General features: G+C 45.4%; 1 protein-coding gene across 4 annotated transcripts in view; it reads right to left on the reverse strand.

The window, feature by feature from the left end:
- LHX8 (LIM homeobox 8) overlaps positions 1–25,650 on the reverse strand; it is a 133,565-nt gene that overhangs the window by 75,288 nt on the left and 32,627 nt on the right. For all 4 annotated transcript variants that reach the window (XM_085602268.1, XM_085602269.1, XM_085602267.1 and 1 more), the window contains 3 exons: positions 21,313–21,434; positions 19,085–19,305; positions 18,873–18,976 (listed from right to left, as the gene is read on the reverse strand). In XM_085602268.1, coding sequence (XP_085458394.1) covers positions 18,873–18,976; positions 19,085–19,305; positions 21,313–21,434 — 447 coding nt within the window. The remainder of the gene's footprint in view (positions 1–18,872; positions 18,977–19,084; positions 19,306–21,312; positions 21,435–25,650) is intronic.

Consider the following 25,650-nt stretch of genomic DNA (forward strand, 5'->3'; position numbering starts at 1 on the left):
TAGCAGCTGTCAGAGAGTAATGTAATTAACAGTTGTGATACTGGCTTTAAAAATTGCATTTTATTTATGTTCTTACTGCCTCCTCTGTGTTTCTCTGCTAAGGAGCACCGCCATTATGTGTGCTGGGTTGAAATAAAATTGTAGTCCTTCTATTTTTAGGAAATGTCCTGGTTTTTGGCTTTAAAATTCTGGTCACCCTATTGTCAACCCAGTCACAAAGTGTATCTGTATTGTTCCCTCGGAAAAGGATTGCAATGAAGGGACTCGAAACTGCAACCCACGAGGCATCCATAAAATTAAAGAAACATTTGCAATGCAAGAGTTTCAGCTATTGGCATTGTAAACGAGAATGCCAATAGCCTTTTATTTGCGTTTTTGAAAACCTGCTGCACAGGTTACCCACTGTAGGTCAGTTCGCCTCTGAAGTTATATATTTCTCAAATTTGGTGCTTTGGCCCAGTCAGGACGAAAGAGCTGAATCTGAGATGTGTGTGTAACTTGGCCACAGGCTGAAACCGGTGCTCGAAGTAGCCTTTCATCCTTCGGAGGTCAATAAAATAACCTATTTTGAGATGGGTGAAAATAGCACCTTCTTTATTCACGGTCTGAACCCATGCAGCTAGGGCATTGGATTTCACCCATGTCCACAACAACTCAGCACTTGTGGAGCACAGAGCTTGGTGGGGCGAGTATAGACATTGCCTATTGTCACCTGTGGGTTTTAGGTTCGAAAACTATTTCTTGCAATTTGGCATTGTGAGTTTCTCTTGCTGGACGAGCACCATTAAAGTGGCACAATGCATGGTCTGGCAACGTGTGTTTTTCAGTATCATGGGTAAAACAAGTTACTATTGCCAAAGACACTAGTATTCATTTGATCAAGTGCCCTCTGGACTAGATGCTGTTCCTACGCAGACATCTAGACCCCTCTGTGGGTCCCAGTTGTTGCTGTAGTTTGCTACAATGGCACTGGAATATTGTCATTTGAGAGCCAGAGTCCGGAAGTTGCGAGCCCCCTGCCTCTTAGTGGAAAGGGCATTCCATATCATAACTGATGTGGAGTGGACAGGAATGCAAAGAGGGTTTGAACCTCTTTTGCAAAGGAAAAAGGACCCAGTGGCAGCGCAGTGCTGGTCCATCTGGGCTGTGGCCTGGGGTTTTGTTTTTTGATAAACAGTCAATGTTCTTTCTAAAAGAATTGCAATCGTATATCAATATTCATGCGGTTAGAGGTAATAACCTTTGCCCTCACTTGTCCAGCACCGCTACCTCAGTTGATGGACACATCCATAGAGCTCCGACGATGCACCTCTTTGCCGATAGACCATTCCCTTCTCAGCATTACAACATCCACATATCTTTCGCATTGCAGTCATTTACCAAACCGGTCATACATTACTGTGTGCTGAAACATCCACAGAGGTCACACAAAGCATCTATTTCTAGACGCTTCTTGGCACTTTGGTCCCAATACTGAAAGACTCACTGAGCTCACACAATGCACCTCGTTCCTGACCAAAATGTACCACCATTTCTGTACTGTGACATGCATGGAACTCTCATAAGCAGTGCTAAATTAGTGCTGGTGTTTGCTGGTGCTCAGCACTGGCACATATGTCTTGACACCAGCACATATTTATAACAGTCTACCACACGGTGGCCCGGTCCATTTGTATACATCAGCAGTCGATTTAAAAATACAAAATAAATACAAAGTTCGTTCAGCACCTCCAAGCCTTTTCTGCTTCTATGGATGACCAGGAACAGTCCTTTTTGTCCCGTTTGCATTGGCATGATGGTTGACAAGCAGCATTGGTGCTGGCATTTGGCAGCTCTGGCAGGGAGAGTGGGTGGTGACAGCAGCGGTGGCCTTCGGAGAAATATTTTGAGCTCTAGCATTAATGGTTTCACAAATTAAATAATGCTCACAAGGGACATCTTTCTGGACCGGTCACATACTTTTACCTGCAATCCGCATCTTTAGACATTCACAAAACCTAGTGCAATGACACCACCGCTTTTTGTGACCATCACAGGACATGGACAGTAGTCCTACACAAGCAATATGGGGCACATTTGGTGCACCCGTTCAGCTTAGAGAAAATGTTCTTAGCCTCACTTTTGCCTTGTCTGAACTTACGCCTCTTCGCATATGCTAGATCAGGGAAAATAAAAAGTCAGAATATTCGATTCACACACAGTTAGCCTCTAAGGGCAAGGGCATGTGCCTGTATATAATGCAGGAGACATCCTTGTTACAACAAATGCGCATAAATAACTCATTTAAACGTGTCCCTTGTAGTTCTGAAACTTATGCCCCGTCCACAAGAAACGGACAGTTGAGAAGTTGGAACAAGTCTAACCTTACCGCAACGGGCCCTACAATAGCAATTTTTTGGTCGAGCCTGACCAACGCATGCGCTGCTCTGCGGGGCATGCTGTATTGGAGTATGGACTTTAAGTTCAACTCACTCTCCGCACATATTTTTCATTAAGTTGTTTCGGTGTCCTTTGTAAATGCTGGCTTCTGATTCGTTACTAGGCTTGTTAGTCCAGCCTTAGTACGACCATCTCTTAATTTGTAACCGCCCATGAGGACTCACCCCTTTTATTTCTGTGTTACATGGTATGTTTTATTTAGTTTGTGAGCACTATTTTCTTCAATCAGTTTTGTCCTACTGCAGGCAAGGAGAGGAGTTGGCCTAGCGGCTGGGGCGCTCGACCTCGGACCTGGGTTCGAGTCTTGGTAATGACACTGAACTTCCTGTGATTCTGGGCAAATCACTTAATCTCCCCATGCCCAACAAAAAAAAAAAAAAGGAATGAGTGTCCTCATGTAACGTAACTGGTGCTATGTAAAGCACTCTGATACCCGATTGGATTCGGGTCAAGTTCGCACTATATAAAACTCTGCAAAAAAAAAAAAAAAAAAAAAAAAAAAAAAAAAGAACAAAAAGTGCTTTACTGCGTGCGACACTCACTTTCCAAACCTCCCCCTCCACCCCCCTGCCAGAAAATGATGGCCACTTCATTGCAATGCTATAGGTCTCACATTTACGAGAGTTGCAGCCATTTGCATTTTGAAATTACAATGCCTTTTATTTAGGTGTTAATTTTCAAAACAGATAAATTAAAGGCATTGTCATTTACAATGCCAATAGCATAAACTCTCACAAATGTGAGATCTATTGCATTGCAAAGGCTTGTCATTTCTGTTCTTGTAGGGTAAAAGCAATCGAGGCGCTCAGCTGTGGGGATGCGATGCTTTCCCCTGGAAGGTGAGGTCTGCAAAGGCAATATAGCAAAGCGTCTAAGAGAACACTGGGATTAGGGCCTCAGATAGAGCCGCTTAAATCTGAGAACCAATGGTTAGTGTCAGATCAGCTTTCAGGCACCTAGCTGATTCAATCAGGTTAGACCTGGCACCATTGGCATAGGTCTCCCTTCTATATTTTTGTCATTTTTTGTCTCCTTCGCGGTTGCTGGCGTTAGACGCTCTGGGCGCTGTGCTACTGCCATTCAGTGACAGCACAAATGTTGCAAAATTTAAATTAACTGTCTGAACTAGTATAGTCTTAGTAGTGCCAAGGAACATGTTAGGAGAATCGAACTGGATATGCTTGAGCTTCAAATCTGAACGTGCATCTGGTAGCGGTGATAGTCTTTGTATTCTGAGTGTGCAACTACCGCTTTTGGAAAAGCAGGTATCTTTTTGTCTAAATCTTCCCGCGTGTTTTCTTGGTATGTGTATTGGCCGTCTGGTTTAGAGGGCCAGAGCAGGCCAAGACCGACCTGGGTCGAATGGAGGAATCTGCCGTTGGAGTGTGGGGAGGGGTGACCCCTTTGATCTGAACAGGACTGCAACTGGCAAGGTGAATGATGGCTCCACCTCCCACTGGGCGCCTGATGGTGGGCCCCCTCTCCCTGAAAGGGAGGATGCTCCTCTTATATAAAGTGACCCAAGTCGACACCAAACTGGTTCTGGCCGGGTCGAGTGATTTGTGACTCAAGAACAAAGACTTTTGAGGTATAGAGATCTGCGCGTAAACACCTTCAAGGTGTGTAACTTCGGGATGCCAAGACGAACCTCTGTCCACGTAACAAGAAAAAAAGGACTTTGAAACTTTCATCCATCTACTGAAGCAACTACCCAAGGGCCTGAATCGAGCTTGCCTCCTGCCGAAGGGGGGTGGGGGGGAAATCCTACTTGCAGGTAAGGCCTCGGTCGAGAAATCCAGGGACTAGTTCTAATGTAGGAAACGCCGCATCTGACTTGCTACGGGGACTATTGCTCTCGCCATTATGGGCCGCTGCAGTCGAGAAGCTGTGCCGCTGAGTGTCCGCATCTGACTTGCTCTGGAAACTACTGCAATCACCATTGTGGGCCACTGCAGCCGAGGAGCTGTGCTGCCGAGTGCCCGCATCTGACTTGCTATGGAAACTAATGCCATCACCATTGTGGGCCGATGCAGCTGAGGAGCTGTGCCGCTGAGTGCCCGTCTTGGCTTTGCTATGAAAACCATTACTATCGCTAGTGTGGGCTTCTGCCGCCGAAGAGCTGTGACGCAGAGTGCCTGCATTAGTCCGACCACGAGGAGATACTACAAGAATCATCGCTATTGTGGACCGCTGCAGCTGAGGAACTGTGCCGCTGAGTGCCCACGCTAGCCCCCACATCACAAACCTTGCCATCTTCTGCGTGTGCCGCTGGGTGCCGCCTTCAAACTCCGTCCTAAGATTAGCATGGGTGCCTGCCGTGGGCCGCTGCAGCCAAGGAGCTGTGGCCGCTGTCAGCCCGCCTGCCATCCTGCACCTTCCCCCGTGGAGCTGTGCCCCAGTTATATCTCCAGTACATTGTGTATCATCAGGCCGCCTAGGCCCCGATCTCGAACTAAGCTTGTTCCACCTGCACGTATGAGTGCTTCCATCACCCCAAATGAATCTAAAATTGTGCGTTGTGGTTCTTTGAGCATTTCTCCGTTTCATGCCCAACCTATATAAAGAGAACTATTTTTCTTTACTTGGTTGTGGTGTCTGTTTTGTAGCTTTTTCCAGTGTTATTGTGTACAATCATAAATGCTTCACACACTGTCTCTGAGATAGGCCTGTCTGCTCGTGCTACATTACCAGAGGGTTGAGCAGGGGTTATCAAAGGGTGTAGCCCCCTTACTCTGACTTAGGAAGAAGGGCCTCTATTTGACACCGGCACCAGCTGCTGCCAACTGGGGACCCCAATTTCTAACATCACCACTGCCATATTCTAGCCACTATGGGACAGTCCCACACCGTTTGAGAAAACTCTGCACCATCTCTTCCAGGGCATTTGACTGAGGCGGAATTGAAAATCCCAATTCTTTTGAGTTTACACAGGTCATATGAAAATAACTTAATTGGGTACGTATAATTAAAAAAAGAACCTAGAAAAGTTGGCCTTTCGCCGTATGCTCCGAATTAGTTGAGAGATGGGCAGTGTTCTCAGAGCAGCGTTTCCTACCTGTGGTAACTTGAAGACGGATGAAAGGCACACTACTAAACTTTCACTATTTATATCACCCACTTTGGAATAACGATCACCTTCCCAATGAGCTAGATGTTTTCCATAGACTTTAATGAGGACACCCACCCTATAAACTTCCTCATAGTCAAGAAAATGATTACCTTCTCCTAACTTCAATAGGATCACCAGATACAAAGAACTGAATTCAGCCTTCTTGGACACCCAATATTGTACAATGGAAAGGAACAGATGGATGAATGCATATATGGATGGAGTGGATGGAGTGGATGAAGAACCGAAGGATTCAAAAGATGAAATTTAAAGAGCCCATGTTGAGCTGGATGAAGCTGTAGTGAAAACTATGTATGTAAAGCAGCTTGGTCAGACATCTGTACTCGCTGTAAGTTAAGTCTGCCTCATTCCCCTCCAAAGCTGGTAATCAGCGCAGGGGCTGCTCTCTTTATACACACCAGTAAGTGCACCACCGGGGCTTCTGGGCGGAGCCCCCTGACATCACTATCCATAGACTCCCCTCCCGAGACGGAGGGGCTGAAGGGTGGACCTGCCCCTGCCTGACCCACCCCCAGTGTTCGAGACTGCCCTACCTCTTTTCTCACCACGGATCCTCGATGTGAGAGGGAAGTGCGGGATTTCACTCCCAGATGTGAAAGTCTTCTGACTCGGATGTCATCAAATGCCCACCTTCTGAGACTGTTAGAGGCCTCCTAAAACTCTAATGACACCACAGGTACTCCTGAGACTGAGGGGCTAGAAAGTCTCGTTTTGAGTGAAGGTGGTGAGAAGACCAGGTGGAGTGACATGGCAAGGTGGGGCGCAGAGATATGCAGACAAGTACTCACCTCAGTGACAACACACATGTACTCGCCTAATGCGGCTGTAAACACAAATGCTTGCACCTCAGGGAAAAAAGAAAAAAAAAAAGTGCACATCTTGCCGTATAGACACAAATACTCACTTTCTCCGGCTATAAACACATTATGCTTTAAAAGTTAATACATTTGAATATATAATGAAAAATGTGTTAGAAGAGGTCCTATTGTTTATGTTTGCAATTTGTTTCCAAAACAAAAAAGAAGAGTTAATGGTGCGCCAGAGTAACGGGTGGTCTTCGGAGACACTCACTTTAACATGATAACCCCACGCTTCTTTCTAGTATGGTTGTCCACTGGAATATGGCATGTGTAATAGTTTATTCTGGCTTCTTGTACCAAGTAAGGTAGTTTCGGAAGAGATTTTAATGAAATCCTGAGATTATCTAGTGCCTGTCTGCATCTGCTGTCAAACCAACCTTTTAAATGTTTACGGCTTGATTTATTTTTTGTAAGCAAAAACATCCGCTGACCGGCAGATTTTTCCAAAGGATGTAATTATATCCATTGCAGTCAGCTGTTCTTGGAGGAACATAAAAGTCAGACATATTTAAACCAACTAAATCTGCCATTAACTTTGTAGGCTGCACCCCGGACCACTTTGATGGATATCCATCGTGTCACTGGGCCTCCATATTGACTCTAGTTTAGGGAGGCAGGGTTTCAGGCAAAGGTATAGTTGGGTCAATAGTTAACATATTGCGATCACGCCAAGTTGTGCAAAAGCCAGTACATAAACCGAGTAAAATTACCCTAGATTACAATAAGATTAAGACTAGTTGAGGCCCCTTTAGCACTAAACTTTGGTAACATATTTGATTTAATGGAGCTCCCTATACCAGCCACAAGGTTCAAGTTAAACCTAGCAAGGAGTATATGGAGTGCTTCTCTGTACTGCGAGTACACAAAGATACACCGGCCTTCCTCCTTCAGTTGTCTTCATAACCCCAAATATCTTTGTCAGATTTCAGACATAAATGAGCATTTAAGTCCCCAGCCTAAATAAAATGACTTTATTACTTATGAGCCTCTCTTTGTGCTTCCAGCGGTTTAATTCGGTCCACCTGCTGCGAGTTAAATACTTTAACAAAATGCAAAATCCTAACTCATGAGTGGAGTTCAAACTTGAAATTAAGTGAAAATGTGATTTTAAATTGGACCATAATACATCTGTTGGAAGGAGGATCGAAATAACAATTGGTAACCCTCCCTTTGCCCTGCCAGATGCTGATCGGGTAACTGGAGTACAAGATTGTATAGCTGTCCACTCCTCGGTTACCCAAGTCTCCAGCAGACCGGCATTATGTTTGGTTAGCGCATTTGCCCACTCCAAAACCTAGAATGTGGAAGGCATTGGAGATGAATTAAAAATTGCATTCGCTATTAAACTATGTGTTTCAGTAACCTGTACAGAATTAGATAATCCTTTACACAGGATTAATACTCCTGGCTTTATTTCGGTTTGATCTGGTTGGGACGGAGAACCCTCGCTCTTCTGAGCAGGGCGTTGCATATCTCCTGTTTGATGGGAATTAATTTGGAGAGGAGAGAAATGTCTGCCTTAAGTTATAGCTTTATGTCATTGTCAATCCTGTTCACCTGGCGGTGATCTAATGTTCCCACGCAAAATCAATACGTTTCTCTTTACTCAAAAGAACCTTGGTTCGTTTGCTGCTAGACTATTCTCGCACGGAGTCTCCTGGTTTGTAAAAGAAGCCTAGAGTAACTGGTGTTATTCTGCTATTCGGATGAGATTAAGGATTTAAAGCACTGAGAATACATCATAGAAATACAAAGTTCTAAAACTGAATTGCAATGCAATCTCCTCCACAGGATTTCCTTGCGTTACCTTTATAAAAGGGACTCATCTCACCATTAAGATGTTGCACATTACCTACTCTGTTAGTCAATGAATGTATTTTTTCTCCAATGAATTAACAGATTCAGTTTCATTAAAGGACGAGACATCATTTAAGATTAAAACAAACAGTGTTACTTCCAGGGGTAAATGCAAGACAGGAATATCCTTTAACTGATTTTTCTTCGGGGCCTGAGGTATATTTAACATGGGTCCCAGCAAGGGCTGCACCAATAGCCGGTCCTCTTTCAATGGATTCATGTCCTATGAGTCTCTGTGCTTCCCTGAGGATACCCATTTTCCGGTCTAATTTTTGTAGGCGACATTGGGTCTGGGTTACAGCAGGGGACAATCTCCGCACAGGCTCCCCTCCTGGGTGGAACCAACAACTCAGTAGAGGCATGAACAAGAGTTCCACCAACAGAACATCTTGTGTCACAAAGATTAGTAAACTTTAGAAATCGTTTAATCCTCTCCCTCACCAAGGACCACCTCACTGCCAAAACCAACCTCCACGAAGGAATGAAAGCCGTTGCCGAATGGATGAAGAACAGCCGTCTGAAGCTGAACTCTGACAAGACTGAGGTCCTCATCCTCAGCTCCGCCCCCTCAGCCTGGGACGACTCCTGGTGGCCGACCGCCCTGGAAGCAGCACAGACACCCACCGACCACGCACGCAACCTGGTGTTCACCCTGGACTCAACGCTCTCCATGACCAAGCAGGTCTATGTAGTCTCATCCTCCTGCTTCAACACCCTCCGCAAGATCTACAGGTGGAACCCCACCGACACAAGAAGAACGGTCACCCAGGTCCTCGTCAGCAGCAGGCTGGACTACGGAAACACCCTCTAAGCGGAAGCCCCAGCCAAACTGCTGAAACACATGCAACACATACAAAACGCCTTCGCCCGCCTGATCCTCGACATCCCGTGACACAGCCACATCACATCCCACCCGAGTCCTGCACTGGCTGCCCGTCAACAAGAGGATCACCTTCAAACTCCTCCCCCACGCACACAAGGCACTCCACAACACCAGACCAGCATACCTAAGACTCACCTTCTACCGAACCGCCAGCTCCGCCGACCGCACCCTCGCTACTGTCCCCCGCATCCAAAGAGCGACCTCCGGCGGCAGATCGCTCTACCTCGCCGCCAAGACCTGGAACACCCTCCCCATCCTCCTAAAGCAGACCCAATACCTAGTAACCTTCAGGAGGCTACTCAAGACTTGGCTATTCGAGCAGTAGCAGCCCCCCCCCCCCCCCCCCCCCAAGAGCCTTGAGACCCTCACGGGTAATTAGTGCGCACTACAAATTTCCTGATTGATTGAAGCTTCACGCGTTACTCATTTGGACATTATCGCTGATCAAGTGTTTGACAATCTTGTAAAGCTATTCTACAACAATCGCAGAAACCAGGTCGAAAGTAGCATTATGAAAGTTAAAAACACATTATAAATGAGTCTATTGTCCTAGTAATAAGGAGGATTGATACTATTAATTCCAGGGCCAGATATAGCTTGAACCTTTCTACTTGGGTGTCGAGGTAATTCTCTTTTTTTGGGGGGCAATGAATTGCAGATTGTGCATTTAGAGTCAGATAAACACTAATATTACACATGCCTTCGGTTATCACTCGTGGGTTTTTAGCCCTTTATTTTGCAGGGTTCATAAATCACTGCCAGCGAAGGCTTGTTTAGTCATCAACAGTGTCAATTCTGTATCATTAGACCCTTTAGTGTAGTTTGCTGTGTCGAGGTTAATCTCATCACATTTGTAATTTCTTAGTTAGGCCATACGCATTAAAGAGGTAACTTATAATTGTGGCTTTTGGGCACCTGTGTTTTACTATAGGTTGAGCTGTTGACTTCCTCTTACCCGTGATGCAAGAGTACATTGCACATTAAATAGCAGGACAGCAAAAAGGAACACCCAGAAAACACTAGACCTTGGAGGGATTGTCCAGCCCAGTTTCTTCCAGGCTCCGACAGGTGAAGACTGCCCCCCCCCCCCCCACCCTTAGCCCAAGAGCGTCCGGTGCCAAATAGAGCTTTGATGGTTGTCCTACTTCAACCAACAAAAGAGTGTTTCTGGTCTGTGTAGTTCTGGAGTCCTGCTGGGCCCGTCAGTTCCTGCAAATCTCCACGTTAGTAGCCAAATAACTGGAAGCCTAAATCTCAGAGGATCAGAGTATTTCTGAAAGGTGATGTGAACACCTATTAAGAAGCATGTGTAATAATCTTAACGATCATCCAACTAGCAGGAGTTATGTTTTGTTATTAAGCATGTCATTTTTGACTAATCTAAATCACTTGTATATTTTCTGGGTAGAATCGCGTTCAACTTTCCCGTGCCTTTGTAAATACTTAACCACATGCAAATCTGTCTTTAGTCCCAGGTCAACCAGCAATTCCACTTTCAGAGATTGCACAATAGATTACGTAGGCATATTCTGTGCAGCCACATGTAATGTGCGGCAGATTCTCCAAAAATATACATATCCTTCAGATGCCAACGTCAGGTTCCCCATCAAATTAAGTTCTGCCTTGTTCTTTCTTTGTGACATTCAATTAATTCACAGGGGTTCGATCTTGCAGCCTTCAGTGATGCAGACTTCAGCAGTGGATGCAATGAGTCAATCGACTAAATGACCGGATTCAACGTGTTATTCAAGTGTACAAGACTTGACCTCAGGTCTGCTTGGGGAGCTGGCATTGTACCCATTCTGGTGGAAGAGGGCACGTGACCTTAAACCTTTTGCTTATGATGGGACCCTTGAGCAGGGATGCAGCTGACCCAATAGAGCCAGCTTTTGGCCATACAGATGTAGTTCTGTGTTGTTAGTCAAGGTACTTGGGTGGTGAGCGCGGGCAGAAGTGCTGGACTGGTGTGCAAAAATAATACCTATAAATAAATACGCATGAAAGAGTAACATCCTTCTTGCTCCCCACTGAAGTACTGTGTCACTGGTCAGTGCAGTGCCCACACACCACTAGCACAGCACCTTAAAGATGCAGGTATCCCTATTAACTCTAGTGGTCGAATAGGATCTATATTAGGCTAGCAGGGATGCAGAAGTGGCACTCGTTTTTAATCCAGGGCTAACAAACTACGTACACTCTTAGGGAAATAGCGGATGGGATCATTTGGCTGACACTGCTGCTAACTTGCGGGTGACACCTAACACCACAGAGCATGGAGCTTTCTCAATGGAGTCTTTCCTCCTGAAAAGTCCATAGAATTATAAAGCACAGGACACCACAAGGTCAGTTAACACTATCGTATAGCGTAAGCTAACTTAGTGTAAAACACCACAGCATCCCGCAGCCTTAATATACCACATTGTTCCATACATCATAACACACTGTACCACAAAAATTACATGTTATACCACTCCAAAACATGAATGACATACCATAAAGTTTACCATAACCTCAATATTTTAAAGTATAGAATGCCCAACCTTACATGCCAACAACGTAACAAATCATCTGTTGATTAACATCACACAAACGGATAGAATAGGGCCACATGTTGTAGAATAGAATCTTCCTTAGAACAAGACATTCATCCAGGCCTAAAATTCTTGTTTACCTTCTCGTTGGGCCCACACAAGTCTTCACCTCACATGGTCTCCTCAATCCATGCCAGACCCTCCTCTCAGCATCCTTGCATCCCATCGACATCCGGTTATCATGAATCTCTTTCTTTTTCTTTCCTTTTTAATAAATGGGTGACTTTTTGCACCTTTATGCATTGGTGACTGTTTGCACCATGCAACAGGAACAGTGTCCTCTTGTGGTTTTGATATTGGCATATGGAGCATGGACACTGGACCTTTATCAGCTCCTGGGTCCCCCCTCTTTGTTTGTGATAAATCATCATGAAATTGGCAAAGCTCCATTTAAATTCAATAGGCCCTGCCCAGGGTAGTTTAACCCATCTCTCTTGTTTGTCTTGAAAAGTCACTTGCTTTACCTCCTTGGACAAGATGTGTAGATCTCTTCAGGTGCCTCAGGGGCGGAGACTCCTTACACCACAGACTCCAGATTAGGAAAGTAGTAGCCACTTAAGAGAAGACCATACACAAGGTAAAGTATGAATGCCTGCATGTGATTTCTTATTTGGCCCAACAACTGGAGACTGGCACTTTGCAGCCATTATGTCGGTCTTGGCAGAGAAACCTTGGCATGAAACAGGTAGAGTTAGCTGCCCACAACCCTGGTTGGACATGTGCAAAAGCCACCTCACAGAAGCACTCACATCAGCATCCGATGATCAGAGTTTGAGGTCCTTCAGTCCAGGTTCTATGAATAAAGAATGCCAATACGTTTGTTTCCACAACCCAATATAAATTAATTAATGGTGGTCAAGTGCACATCTACCCCAGGAATCTTGGCAATAGGGTGAAAAAACGACAATGTCTACCAGACAATAATTATATGAAGCCAACAGAAAAAATTATTGAATGACATATGAAGGCTAGCAAGGTTAGGAATCTGCCACAATTGCAGCAAGCTGGTCCAACAATTTGGAGCTAGCAGAGTGAAAACCCTACCTCAGGGATGAGCCCTTATGACTCCGGAAATGTGCATTAGTTATACAATGGTAAATCTGGGACTATGTCCTAGCTGATAATGAAAGACAATTGATGGACGGCATGCAGAACAAATCAAAACATTCACCCCCAGTCAAGAGATCTGGGTTAAATCAATCATTCTTTTGCTCACCATGCCACACCAGTTTAGACCAGGCCATATGCAAATCAGGCTTGACCCTGTGCCTCATGGGAACATTCCAGCCCGAACTGCTAAGCCAGGTCCTCCCTGGACTGGAAACAAGCATCCTGGGACCGGTTGCGGGGAATCACCCCTCTTCAGCCAGGATAGCTTGTATCCAGTGGTGAAGTGAGCCTGGGACCCACGTCTGGGCATAACAGGCGGAGGTAATTTTTTTTTTTTTTTTTTTTAAATCAGGGAAATAAAAGCAAAAACTGGCCCAGTAAATCATAAAATAAACCCACGAATAGCCAACACACGACCCACACACTAATCTTACAGACCCAGCAGTCGGAGACTGGCCGATTGCCCCACAGGCCAGTCTGACCCTGCGGACAGCAGCAGGTCATACCATTTCTGTGGCAGGGGCATGGATTACAGCATCGCAACATGTACCAGGAGCCAAATGGATGCACATTCTCTGAGAACTGAAGGACACTGCCCTCTTACAGGCATGGAGACCCTGGTACAGAAAAGGGGACACAGGAGCTCATTCCAAGTCGACACCTCTCAAAGACTGGGCCAGTTCGGCTCCAAGTCCACAGTCTTGTAAATTTCCATTTTTGCTGTATTACTACAAGTGGCAGACAGAAAATAAGCATACTCTGAAGTGTTTAAATAAAGTTTAGAACACTACACAGCCTTATATTCGTTTAACTTCATTTTGTAATGGTATAGCAAAAGTTTGTGGGGTTTGCTTCTCCCACTGATGACAGATTCTCTAAATTTTAAACTGAGCGTCATGGACGACCACCTACAAGCAGTGGTGCAACATTAGCCCCGAGATCCAGAGGGCCCCCTCCGGCACTGGCCTTCGTGCTTGTGACTGGTTGGGGGAGGGGGGGGCTGAAGTTTTGTTACACCACTGCGTTCAAGCACTGTATAGAAGCTGCAGGAGCCTGGCTACATTCAATCTTGCGTTTTACTTTCAACGGCCATTCCGAATGCATTATTTTCTGGTTATCATCTTCGGTAAAAGTGCACTAAATGTGAAACAGCTTTTGGGAATGTACACACAGAAGGCCAAAAATCGGCTAAAGACTCATGCTGTAAAATGTAACATCCCCATTAAAACAAAATATATATATTCACTGAAAAAAAACAGGTTAAAGTACAGCTCTAGTAAGGTGAATAGGTCAGTGACATTAACTTGAACAAAGAAAAAAAAATACACATCTTTACCAGTTAGCGTTCGCACAGTCAACTATAACTGGAGCCACCACCACGCATTAAATTCAACATACGTTCATTGGGTCTGCGGGAGAGCACCATGGTCCCCGCTGCCTTAACACATGCAGCGGGAACCGGCCTTGCTCCCGCCTGTAGGGACCAGCTACTTAAGCTGCTCCCTCCAGGTGCGAGTAATATTTTTATCATTTTTCCTGTCCGTATCACAGCAGGCAGGTAAAACGATCAAAAGTCTGCTCCCAGCTGGCAGGAGCATTTTTTTAAGCACCACCCCACTGGGAGCAGACTGCTTGCTTCGGCATGGCAGGAGATTCAAAATAGCTTCCGCTTGGCAGCAGCAAAAGCAGATTTCCCTACACTCACTGGTGCGGGAAGGGAAACTGCTATGTCCCAGGGGTGGGCTCCATGGCACACAGCTAGTGAACCAGCCCCAGGGATGGGTCCTGGGAACCATTAATGGCTCAAGGAGGGGGGGGGCATGTGGCCCCCCTCCCTTTTAATTAGTTTAAGGGCACTGGGGAATGAGGTGCTCTGGGCCTACAGAGGCTCAGGGATGGGGGCAGCATGGGCCCCCTCCCCTTTTTGGGAATTTTTTTGGCCTCAGGGTGGCTCTCCCAAGGGCCTGAGATTGCTTCGGGTGGCATGTGCTGGTGTGGGAAGAGGGGGGGGGGGGTGTTTGATGCACCCTGTCCATAAAAGAAAGAGGCCCAGCATTTTTTTTTTTCAATCTCACTGAGTCCAGCGGGATTGCAGCAGAATCTACAGATGTTTTTTTTATTCAGGCCTGGGGTGTGGGGGGGACCCCATGGAGCCTGAGGGGGCAGAGTATAATTACGCTGCTCCTCTATATTATTTTTATTTTATGTTCAGGACAGTGGACTAAGTCCTCGAGGCCTGAAATGGCTGCCAGCAACATTTTTTATCACGTTTCTGGCAGTCAGAGCATTTTTTCTTGCGAGTGTCTGACTTCCATGGGAGCGAGATGGCCCAAGGGAAATGAAGCTCCCTGGTCCAAACAGAATGCTCTATTTTTAAATTGGCACTGCTGCTAGAGTCTCGAGACTCACTGACCCAACCATCAAGATATCTATATTTGACAATTCTTTCCTTAAAAACAACTGAACTGATTTATATCAAATCACAAAGAGCACAATCTGCCGACCAAGATCTAGGTTCCTGCCAAATTTGGTGTTAATTCGTTCAGCACTTTTTTGCTGTAGCACTTGTTTAAAACATCTATGGAAAATATATGGGGATTTTGTGTTTTGGACTCCCCTTTTTTCAAAGCACCACTTGACGAATCATCCCGCACCTTTCCATGCACAAACCAGTCATAAAGTAGCATCTTTTTGGTAAGTTTCATGGACATTTGTCAAACAGGTCAAAAGTTATTAGCAACACAAAAAAATAAAAATAAAAGCTATTCCTAGGACAGCAGACCTAGCTACCTATTGGTGAATGCCACTGTATAAAAAAAAAAATATATATATATATAACTTACAAAGCACCAAAAGAAATACAAAAACATTTGTTCAATAAGAACTAATTTTGCGTGGTGTCATGTACTTGGCTTCAAAAGCGCGCTGCACAAACCACAGTTGACAAGTAATACAAAAAATAAAGGACTTTCCAACTATGCGATTGTGGCGAGTTGTGCCATTCACTCAAAGACTCGATAGGTGTACGTATTAAAACTTGTGCTAGCCAATACAGTTAAACAGAAGCTCTAAAAGCCCAGAAATCCACAGATTTAAACCCTGCATCACAATAATACTCAAAACATGCTATATTAGCCAACATCAGACAAGGTTTATTAGAGGTCCCAAATGGTTTGCTAGCTTCAATTTCAAAGCACGACCCAGACTTGTAGAGCAAATTACTCTACCAACTACTCAATTTCTGCCTCCAAGAAAATTTCATACCAGAGTCTTGGTGAGGAACAATCCTCAAACTGATTTACAAGTAAAAGGCCCCAACTAGGACGCCAGACAGCTATTGCATGATTGCGCTATTAGACATGGACTCAAAGATCTCTGCAGGCATCCTGCTGCAGGAATTGGAAAATTGTGCAGGAGAAACAGGTCAATTTTTGCGCAACCAAACAGGATTTCAAGTCAAGCATGACAGACAATCGCGTGGCCCTTTCCATGCCATTACAGAAATACGCTGAGAAAAGGCAACAATTCTACACTTGCTTTGACTTCTCAAAAGCTTTTGACCATGCTGATGGTAATCTGCTGTGGCATAAATTGGCACCATGTAATACCACGCCTAATCTCCTGAGAGCAATACATTCCTGTACTCCGAAACCTGGCCAACGGTTAGCCTGGGTACAAATAAGGGCCTAACTCCACCAATTTCAACTGGATGGGGCCTAAGAATAGGTATGTGTACTCGCCCAAACATGGTTTAACCTCTTCATTTCAGGTTGGCGTAAAGCATTGGATGAGGCACATTCACACCCCCCAAAAATGTACACAAAATCTGATGTCACTCCAACACGCACACAATATAATACTCATAAAATTAACCCCCATTGGCTCTCTACTGTGCAACAAGCCGTAAGCCAGTCAATCCAGACAAAACTAAAATAGTTATTTTCAGAAACCGCCAAAAAAATAAAATAAAGGAAAAATGGTACCTGGAGGTAAACTGGTAGAAAAGAGCTACAGATATCTAGGGGTCTAGCTCCATGAGTGCCATTCCCCTAAACTCCACCCAACTACGCTAAAGCCTTGCATTGCATTGCTTCACTCATCGCCGCTTTTCAAATATTGCACAGTAAATTCCCCACGCCAACTTGGAAAGCAATTCTGGGGGCAATCAAAGCAAATATGATCCCAATGTTCGCCTACGGGGGGTAGCCTTCACCGGAAAGCTATGCCTATTCTTGCACAGCCCTCAGAGTAAAGTCTTTCGCCTCACATTCACCTTCTGCAGAATGCGTCACCTGCACAAATGTGTTTAGAATTCGGATTACAAGGGCTAGTACAACAAAGTGCCCTTCAAGTATTCGGCATCCCTAAGAATGGGCCCCTAGGACAAAGGAAAAACACTCCTCTGGAAAGAAATTCAGGATAACAGTGAACCGAACTGCAGCGAGGTTTTAGAGGCGCTAGACCCACTACATCTCTGGGAAGCACCCCGACTTACCCCATTATGCTTTTAAACTTGCAATTAACATAAAGCCATTTTCGTGGGCGCACGATAAGGAGCATATTCAAAGGAGTATAAACAATCGTGCCTATCCATTAACGCATACAAATCGCCTTCTCCCCAGAGCTATCCATTCCGATCTATCAACAGTTTCTAAAAACCCAGGATTTTAGCGCCAAGATTTGGCCTAGCTAACGAAGGATGCGCTCCCGCCGCGGGCCCCAGAACCTAGCGCGCCATCATGTAGGCAAAGTCAGGGGCCAGGAGAAGTGTTTTGCATTTTCTGGGCATATGTCCCAATTTGCACGCAGAAAGCTTGTATGTAACCTCTTTGATACTTATGGAATAAGATCATGCGAGGAGGCCCCCTTCGGCTTGCAAGGTTCTAGTGCCCAAGTAATAGTCTGCCTGGTAGACTTTAACCACATTGTGGCGAAGCTAATTACAGCTGCTGTACAACCTACCCGAAGGTCAGAATGCCAAACGCTCCCGCTCCTTCTATTTGCACTGAACGCACACTCGCTTCTATCGCGCGTGTGTTGCACTGTTAAGGGCTCGTGTGCAGGTCTTTAAATCGTGGCATTTTTAGACACGCTCTAAAAGCGCCCTTTTGCGGATGTGCTTCCTTTTAGTAGTCTTTAGATGTGTAGACTGCGCTTTATCGTGGAAAGGTTTTAATTAACTGCATCATGATTAATAAATACAATACAGTATTAGAGGGGCGCTAATGGCATTTTTTGTTCTACATTGCACTCCGGAACGATTTTCACAGTTATCGTAAACTCCCCCACTCACTGCTCTTCCAGGTTTTACAAGGATGTCCCTAGGGTGCAGGACAACGCCCAGAGTCCACACCTACAGAGCCCTGGACATTGGGCAGCTTGCATTGAACAAAAAAAGGCACAAAACTACATATTCCGAAAAATATATATTTGGAAGTAAACCAGATACATTTCCAATTAAACAGTACAGCCAATAGTCGAGCCTGAAATGCTCCATACACTTGGCAAAAATAAGTAAGTGGCTACAAACGAGCAGTTGAGGAACGAAATATTGCAGAATGGAGAAACAGCAGTCCCTCCCAAGCGAGCAGCGCGCTCCTTCGGGGGTGGCCCCGCTTCACTCAAGCGAGACCGCAGGCACACAAGGGCGCAGCGCAGACACACTGCAAACTTGTAAAATAAAAACAAAACACGCTGAACAGCTGCGTGTAAACTAGGAGTGAGGCCCTCGCTGGCAGAAATGAACAGTAGTCGGTTTCATTTTAAACTACAGCATCACACACCAGTAGAAAGAGCCAAAAAAGTAAGAACATTATATAATAACTGTTAACATCACACAATTTCAGTGGAACTCTTGGAAGAAAGGCAAGAAAAGGGTCAAAGCAATGGAACAGCAGTAAGTAAATGCGGGCACCAGGACCCTGCAGAGCAGGGCGCGTCCGAGAACACGCACGGGGGCGCTATCCATGGTCCGGCAAAGGCCTCTAAGCGCTTAGTTCTACCTGGAGTTGGTCTGCGGTGAAGCTGGTGCGGGCCCTCTTGGCGGGCTTGGGCTGGTTCACGTCGTGCTCCGTTAACAGGGCTCCCTCCACGCTCACCCTGCCGCCTGCAACGACAAAGAGCAGCAGGTGAGCCCACACCCCAATGAAGGCTCACAGGAAACATGGCGGGTAGCTGGGTCTGTGCACTTTACATGGCAGGAGCGGCCGCTTACCGTTCTCGACGGCCCTCTTGAGGTTGTCCAGCATGCAGTCGTAGTGCACCCTGCACAGCACCTTCTCTTCCACCAGCGCGAACTCCTCCCCGGTGGAGAGCTGCCGCTTGCAGGAGAAGCAGGCGAAGCAGGCCAGGTGGTAGACGTTCCCCTTCGCCCTCCGCACCCAGTCCGTGGAGTGGATGTGCCGGCCGCACCGGGAGCAGCGGGCCCCGTAGCGCCTAAAATGGAGAGAGGGAGAGAGACGGTCACACGGGCGGGAGACAGCGGCTGGAGATTGGGAGAGATGTGACAAGTAGGTGCCAGTCAGACAGCGTGAAAAGGGGTCGACACGGATGAGAAAACACGGGCGTGGAGCGGGTGGTGGGGTCTTCAGAGGCCCTCAATCCTTCAGTGACCCTAAGATGGAGACAGAGAGACGGCCACACGGACGAGAGACAGCGGCTGGGGATTGGGAGAGATGTGATAAGTAGGTGCCAGTCAGACAGCGTGAAAAGGGGACGACACGGATGAGAAAACACGGGCGTGGAGCGGGTGGGGACCCTTCAGGGCCACTCCCTGCTTCAGTGGGGCCCTTCAGCCCAAAGAGGGTAAACACATGTGAGATATGGAAGAATTCGGAGTCGTGTGTGCGTATGACATGATCTGAGGGGGTCCTGCCAGAGTACTGAGCATCTAGCCCCAATGGGAAGCGACTGTGACCAGGAGGTAGAAAAGAGGGACAGACAGCTAAAAGAAACACATGATGGGAAAAAGAAAAGACAATGAATGAGGGGGCACCGACCTAAGAGAAAATAATGTGACAGCTGAGGCCAGAGAGTAGATAAAGGCAGAGGAAGCGACACGGGCGCGGCGGGGAGATAAGGTGGTTTAGAAAGACATGACAAAAACAGAAGTAGGACTACAATTTTGCACTAACCAAAGGCCACACAGTAACAAGACAGACCTCACCACTCACACAGACATTGATGCACCTAGTATTTCAATTCAACTTTTAAAGCACCACCTATCCGAACAAAATTGGTTTCGGTGAATAGCTGACCAGTAACCCTGCATTTGAACCCCTGAAAACTTATCTCGGTTTGAGTTCTGTCGATCCTTTCTAAAAAAGCAGGACGTGCTCAATTTACTGACATTTTCCCGGCGCAGGTTTTAAAACGGGGACTCTCCCAGTAAATCTACTCTAGATATAGGGATGTTAGGCGTGCGACACCAAATTAAACACAGTCAGAACCATTTTGCCAGGACTTCAATGTGACAGTTTAGAACTTTCAAACCTATGAGGTAGGCGTACCCACTATTTATATGGATTAACAAAGGAAATCCATTTAAACTGCACAACAAACCCAAGCAGTAAAATGCCGATGTGCCTTGACAAATAGAGACGTTTCAAAGCGCCTCCCCGGACAGGATTAAATAGAATATTATTGCACCGAGGATGTTGAGGCCGTGACCGAGGCAAACGCTTGGCTCTAGATACTAGCGTGGAGCTGCGGAAAAATCGGTGGGGCCATTTTTTTCTGACCTTCAAGTTCACACATGATAAATTTAGTTGTCAACTGACTCATTTAGGCACCATGTATCTAAATTAAACAACGCACTAGAATGGCATTTTTATTACTTTAAAAAAAGTTCTCCATTAAAAAAAGAACAGGATAGTCAAGGCGTTTTTATTTCCAGTTGGAATAAACCATAGCCATTACACACACACGCCCCAGCTTCTAGGTCCTACGAGGGACTTGTGTGCCCCAATACCGTTTCGGTTTACACACAGTAACGGTCTCTGGTAACCGGCCACCCACAGACCTGCGGCTTGCGAGGAGAAAAACGACGGACCAGGAGCGCACTCAGGAGTCCAACCGAACAAAGCAGGTATTACTATTTGATTGAAAGAAATGGGTTTTTGTAAAGCGCATGGCTACTCGGAAGCATGCTTACACATTGCCAAAAATCCCTTACGAATTATGTTTTAATTGGGGGAGGGGGGGGGGGGGTTAATACTACAGATTCAGGTTATAGATTAAATTACAAATATAAAAAACAAACACGGTTTAACAGGTAACCGAGCCTCTTTGTAAAAGCCATTGAACTGCGTTGTGTCCCAAGTGGAATGTAACTTGCGCTCGTTGTATAGCGCTCGAAACTATATATATTTGGGCACTGGATAGATACATGACACTTAAACAACAGTCCATGAACGTCCCGCCACCCTCGAGGGCCGCGAGTACCTGAAGTAGTCGAGCTTGCAGAAGATGTCCTTGTCCTTGATGTAGCAGCTCGTGTGCCGGCCCAGGGCGGTCCTGCAGACGCTGCACGAGAGGCAGCGCACGTGCCAGCACAGCTCGTTCACCTGCGGAGAGAGCGAGAGAGAGAGGGGGTTACTGACCGTTAGGGGCGAGGGTGGCACACTCTGGGTCATAGCCTGAACAGCTGGCGAAGCACCAGCGAGGGCCAGCCAAGGCCCGGCTGCACTTTGAACCCAAGTGTAAGGCACTTAGGACTCGAGGCGCAGCAGAGCCGGCAGAACGCGGTGCGTAAAAGGCAAGTGAGCGGGTGGAAGCCCCCTTCCAAATCCAGGGGGACAATTCATGAGCGAACAGAACTCTTAAACAGGACAAGGAACAAGGCTGTATTGAGACCTGTGCAGTCTCTCACACCGGGAGAGGGGCTGACGTGTAAACTCCAGTGGCCTGGGCCCCGGTACCATGGCACCTGCTGCACTGGTACTTATACGCGATCTCAAATCGCCGGGCACCTGCTCGCAAACTTGTGCTGGCGAGGGTTTCATACACTATACACATTCAATCGCTACTGGCAATTTTAGAAAATCACCGATAGAGAAGTTTAAATCACGCATCTATTCGTTAAAGTGAAACCACCATCCGAATCGTATAAAATGGTACCTTTGTATCAAAGTATTTTTCCTGACCATCTATTTTCACAGCTCGATACATTTAATCTTTAAACTAAGGGCACCAATTAAGGCATAGCAAAGGCAACAGCGGAACATTAACATCGTGCAATAAACATTGTTAGCACACATTTTAAAATAAATCAAAGGAAGCTGGCGAGAACTTTCACATTTCCCTGGAGTCTACAAACCACCGTTTTCTAGAAAACCAGATATTAGAAACGGGTTAGGAGAAAACAGAGGCCAAGCAAAGGTATGAAGGATGCCTCTGATTTATTCACAAGCACGGTCTAATTTAAAAAAAAAAAATATATTATATATATATATATATATATATATATATAAATATAAATAAAAACACAAGAAAAAAAAAATCTCTAAAAAAGGCTGCAGCCCACCTTAGTCTGAACTCCTCAACTCGGTCTTCGCACTTACAATTAACAGGGACTTTTTAATCTTGAAGCAATTACACCTGTACTATTATTAGCTCTCTCGTAAAGAGGAATACGACGATTTAGAGTATTTTAGACATTCATTGTAACAACTCTAATATAACTCACAGTCTGTACAAAAGTAACACTTCTACACATTGAATTATATGACAAATCTTTCGTTTGAATCTCCCAAAACTCCCGCCTCAGTTTTACCTGCCCTCTCAACCTGCATCGGAAACATAATAAGCATCCCTCACATACCATCTAAACTCGGGCCGGGTGTGGGCAGGCATTGCACATTGGGAACCTCAAACAGATTCGCTTTGTAGCCGAGGTAATCAGCCAGGCCCCCTTCTTAGATCGGACTGCAAGGCACTCAAGCTGCGTGCCAGAGCGCGTGCCAAACTTACATACATCCTGGCACGCACGGGAGCTGTGTGACCGCCCCTTTAACGATTTACTTATCTTGGTAAACCCTCGGACCATTGGCTTGATGGGGCATCTAATGTTTGTACCAGTCACCAGCATTTTGATTTCTGCATTTTTTTTCGCAACATATTTTTGGAGTAGTACACAAAACAGTCTTCACGTGAGGCAGAGGAAAAATGCCACTCTATGAATCAGTGTATAGCGACGTCACTGGATTACTGGTGGAATTTGGGCTTGCGCAAAATTAAAATTAGGAGAGCTCATTTCACCCAATTCAGGGAATTTTCCTTTATGAAGGACAAGTGAAATTGACACTTGGCATCGTTACGAGTCATTAGTGGTAAACATTTACCGCAAATGTAGGGCGCAGAATGCCAGCAACCATTCACAATGATTTTGTTGCACTACTTTGGTGCAAAATAGGTCCTCGTGTCAAAACATAACACAAAACCCCATTTAGTGTTAAACACAAAGCTTGAAATTATGGATTTGCATTTCTTATAGTTTCATAAAATGGTCACAAATTTGCGCATTTACATGAAAGCAAAAACAAGAATTTCACACACCCCTTGTGGTAACCCCACATGAAAAATGGTGGCCACATGACGACTTGGCATTCTTAGAAGATTACATAACAATGGGATAGCCACCCAATCAATGGGCAGAACACATTTTGAAAGGACCGAGTTTTGATAACAGCTGTGGAACAGACCTGTTGCTTGCAATATATGGAGTGGGTTTTAGGTCCTCCCTTTTTAGCCTTTGTTTTTTTGTGACAAGTCTTTCAGCCATCGACTTGAAACTTGGTCACTCACATCTACAGCCCAGAAAAGTATCTCGGAGCCGAAGCTACAGGTTCGGAGCACATCTTCATACCTGCAGTGGCGTGCGTGCTTTTAAGTGCATGAGGCAGTATTTGACAGTGATGGGCTTCTCTGGTGGCTTCTCTGTGCTAGCTCCCCCCTCCACTTCACCTCATGTCTCATCTTGCATGCCTCGCCTTCTTTCCAGTGCATCTCACTCTTCGTTTTTAGGTCTCGCCTGACCCAGCACATGCGCTGGTCTGGCGAGACTTATTGAGAGGGCTCCAAAAAGTGCTACCAGGCCAGCCTAGGGCTACTGTGCATGTGCGCGGGCGCGCGCGTCGCGCTTTACCGCGATTCGTCCGCTTTGATGTTCTCCGTGAGGCTTCAATAGATTGCAGCAGTTAAAACAAGCATTGGCATAGCCAATAGGTCTCGCTTTTGGGACCTTATAAGTGTTTAGTTATGCAACTGTTGCATGGCTAAACACTTATAAGGTTCCAAGGACGAGACCTATTGGCTATGCCAATGCTTGTTCACTTTACCCTGGGGGTCGCTCCTCATTTCCCCGAACACCCTTTGAAAGGCTTCTCACTGGTGCCATCTGGGTCGGAATTTTTTTTTAACCAGATTGCATGATCGCCTTTACTAATAAATCTGCAGTTGGATTCCCATCGTGGTGGGAGCAACGTAATGCAAACTGGTACGATATAAAATATTTTGTAATTGAACAATTCCACCCCCTCCCCCCCCCAAAAAAAAAGAAGAGGATATGTAATCGAAGAAAAACTGAATCCAGATTCATACGAAAAAAAGCTGTAACCCTCACCAAATGAATACAGGTGGAATTATCTAGCCATCTGTAATTGCCATTTGGTGTCAAGATTGCAGTGGTGCTAATTTATAACACTTACTTTTCATGACCCATGTGAAAGCAAACCACATTTCTCATATAGTGTAGGACTTTGAAATAAATCATGAGCGAGCTAGACAACGGAAACAATTCCCCATTAAATATGACTGGAAAATTCGACTTTAGCACAACAATTGACAATTCTTGATGTTGGACAGGTTTGGGAAATTAAACCAGTGATGTTTAAGAGTATTTTTGAATTTACCACTTCTAGCTATAACTTTTGATTAACATTTGTGATGTCGAAATGCATGTAGATAGGTTGTAAATATGGAAAAATATATACAATGCTGCACCATACTAAAAAGATTACACCCTGAATTGTTGTAACCAGTTAGTGTGTGTTGTACACGCGCCTTTACTTTCCAATAGTCATATTGTCACTTTAAAATCAATTGAGTTAGGATCCCCTAGAGATACTGCGAGCATGGCCAAAATGCGTTCGCTTTGGTACTCCGTTTATTTGTAATCCGCTTACAAACCCACTACATAAAAGGATATCCACTAGTGTAGTTGGTCTGTCTACAGTCACAAAAGAGTGAATGAGGAAAATAACATTATTGGTGGTAGGTTATCACTGATGAGTTCATATCCCAGTTCGGGAGCAACTGGATGCCAGAAAACACACATCCAACCACACACCCACCACCACCCCCCATATGGGTAGGCCTCCCTATTGAATGGTTTTTCTGTGAAATACAAGCTTTAATACCACTGACGAGTTCCAACAGCATTTTTTGCTGTAGTTCACAGTGTTGAATTCAATTGCAAGATGTTTAACTTCCCTAAACAAGTAATAAAGGTAAACATAGGATTTAGTCTTTCCTTGCTGCGTAAAAACAAAAATAAAGCTTTAACTCAATGACAGTGCAGCTCTTAGACTACAGTCCGCACACCCAGAGAGCTCATCCTTGCAGGACCGGCCTTGAAGCAAGCTTGTACCAAGAAAACCTCCCCACAGATATACCTTGGGACTCTTGTGCATGATACTGGAAGGAGCATGGCCCACTGTACAACCACGTTTGAATTTATCAAGTCCAATTTTAATCTGGAGTCGAATGAATATTTTAAATATT

Source organism: Triturus cristatus, chromosome 4_2 (genome assembly GCF_964204655.1).
Source record: "Triturus cristatus chromosome 4_2, aTriCri1.1, whole genome shotgun sequence".
In the NCBI taxonomy this organism is placed as follows: domain Eukaryota; kingdom Metazoa; phylum Chordata; class Amphibia; order Caudata; family Salamandridae; genus Triturus; species Triturus cristatus.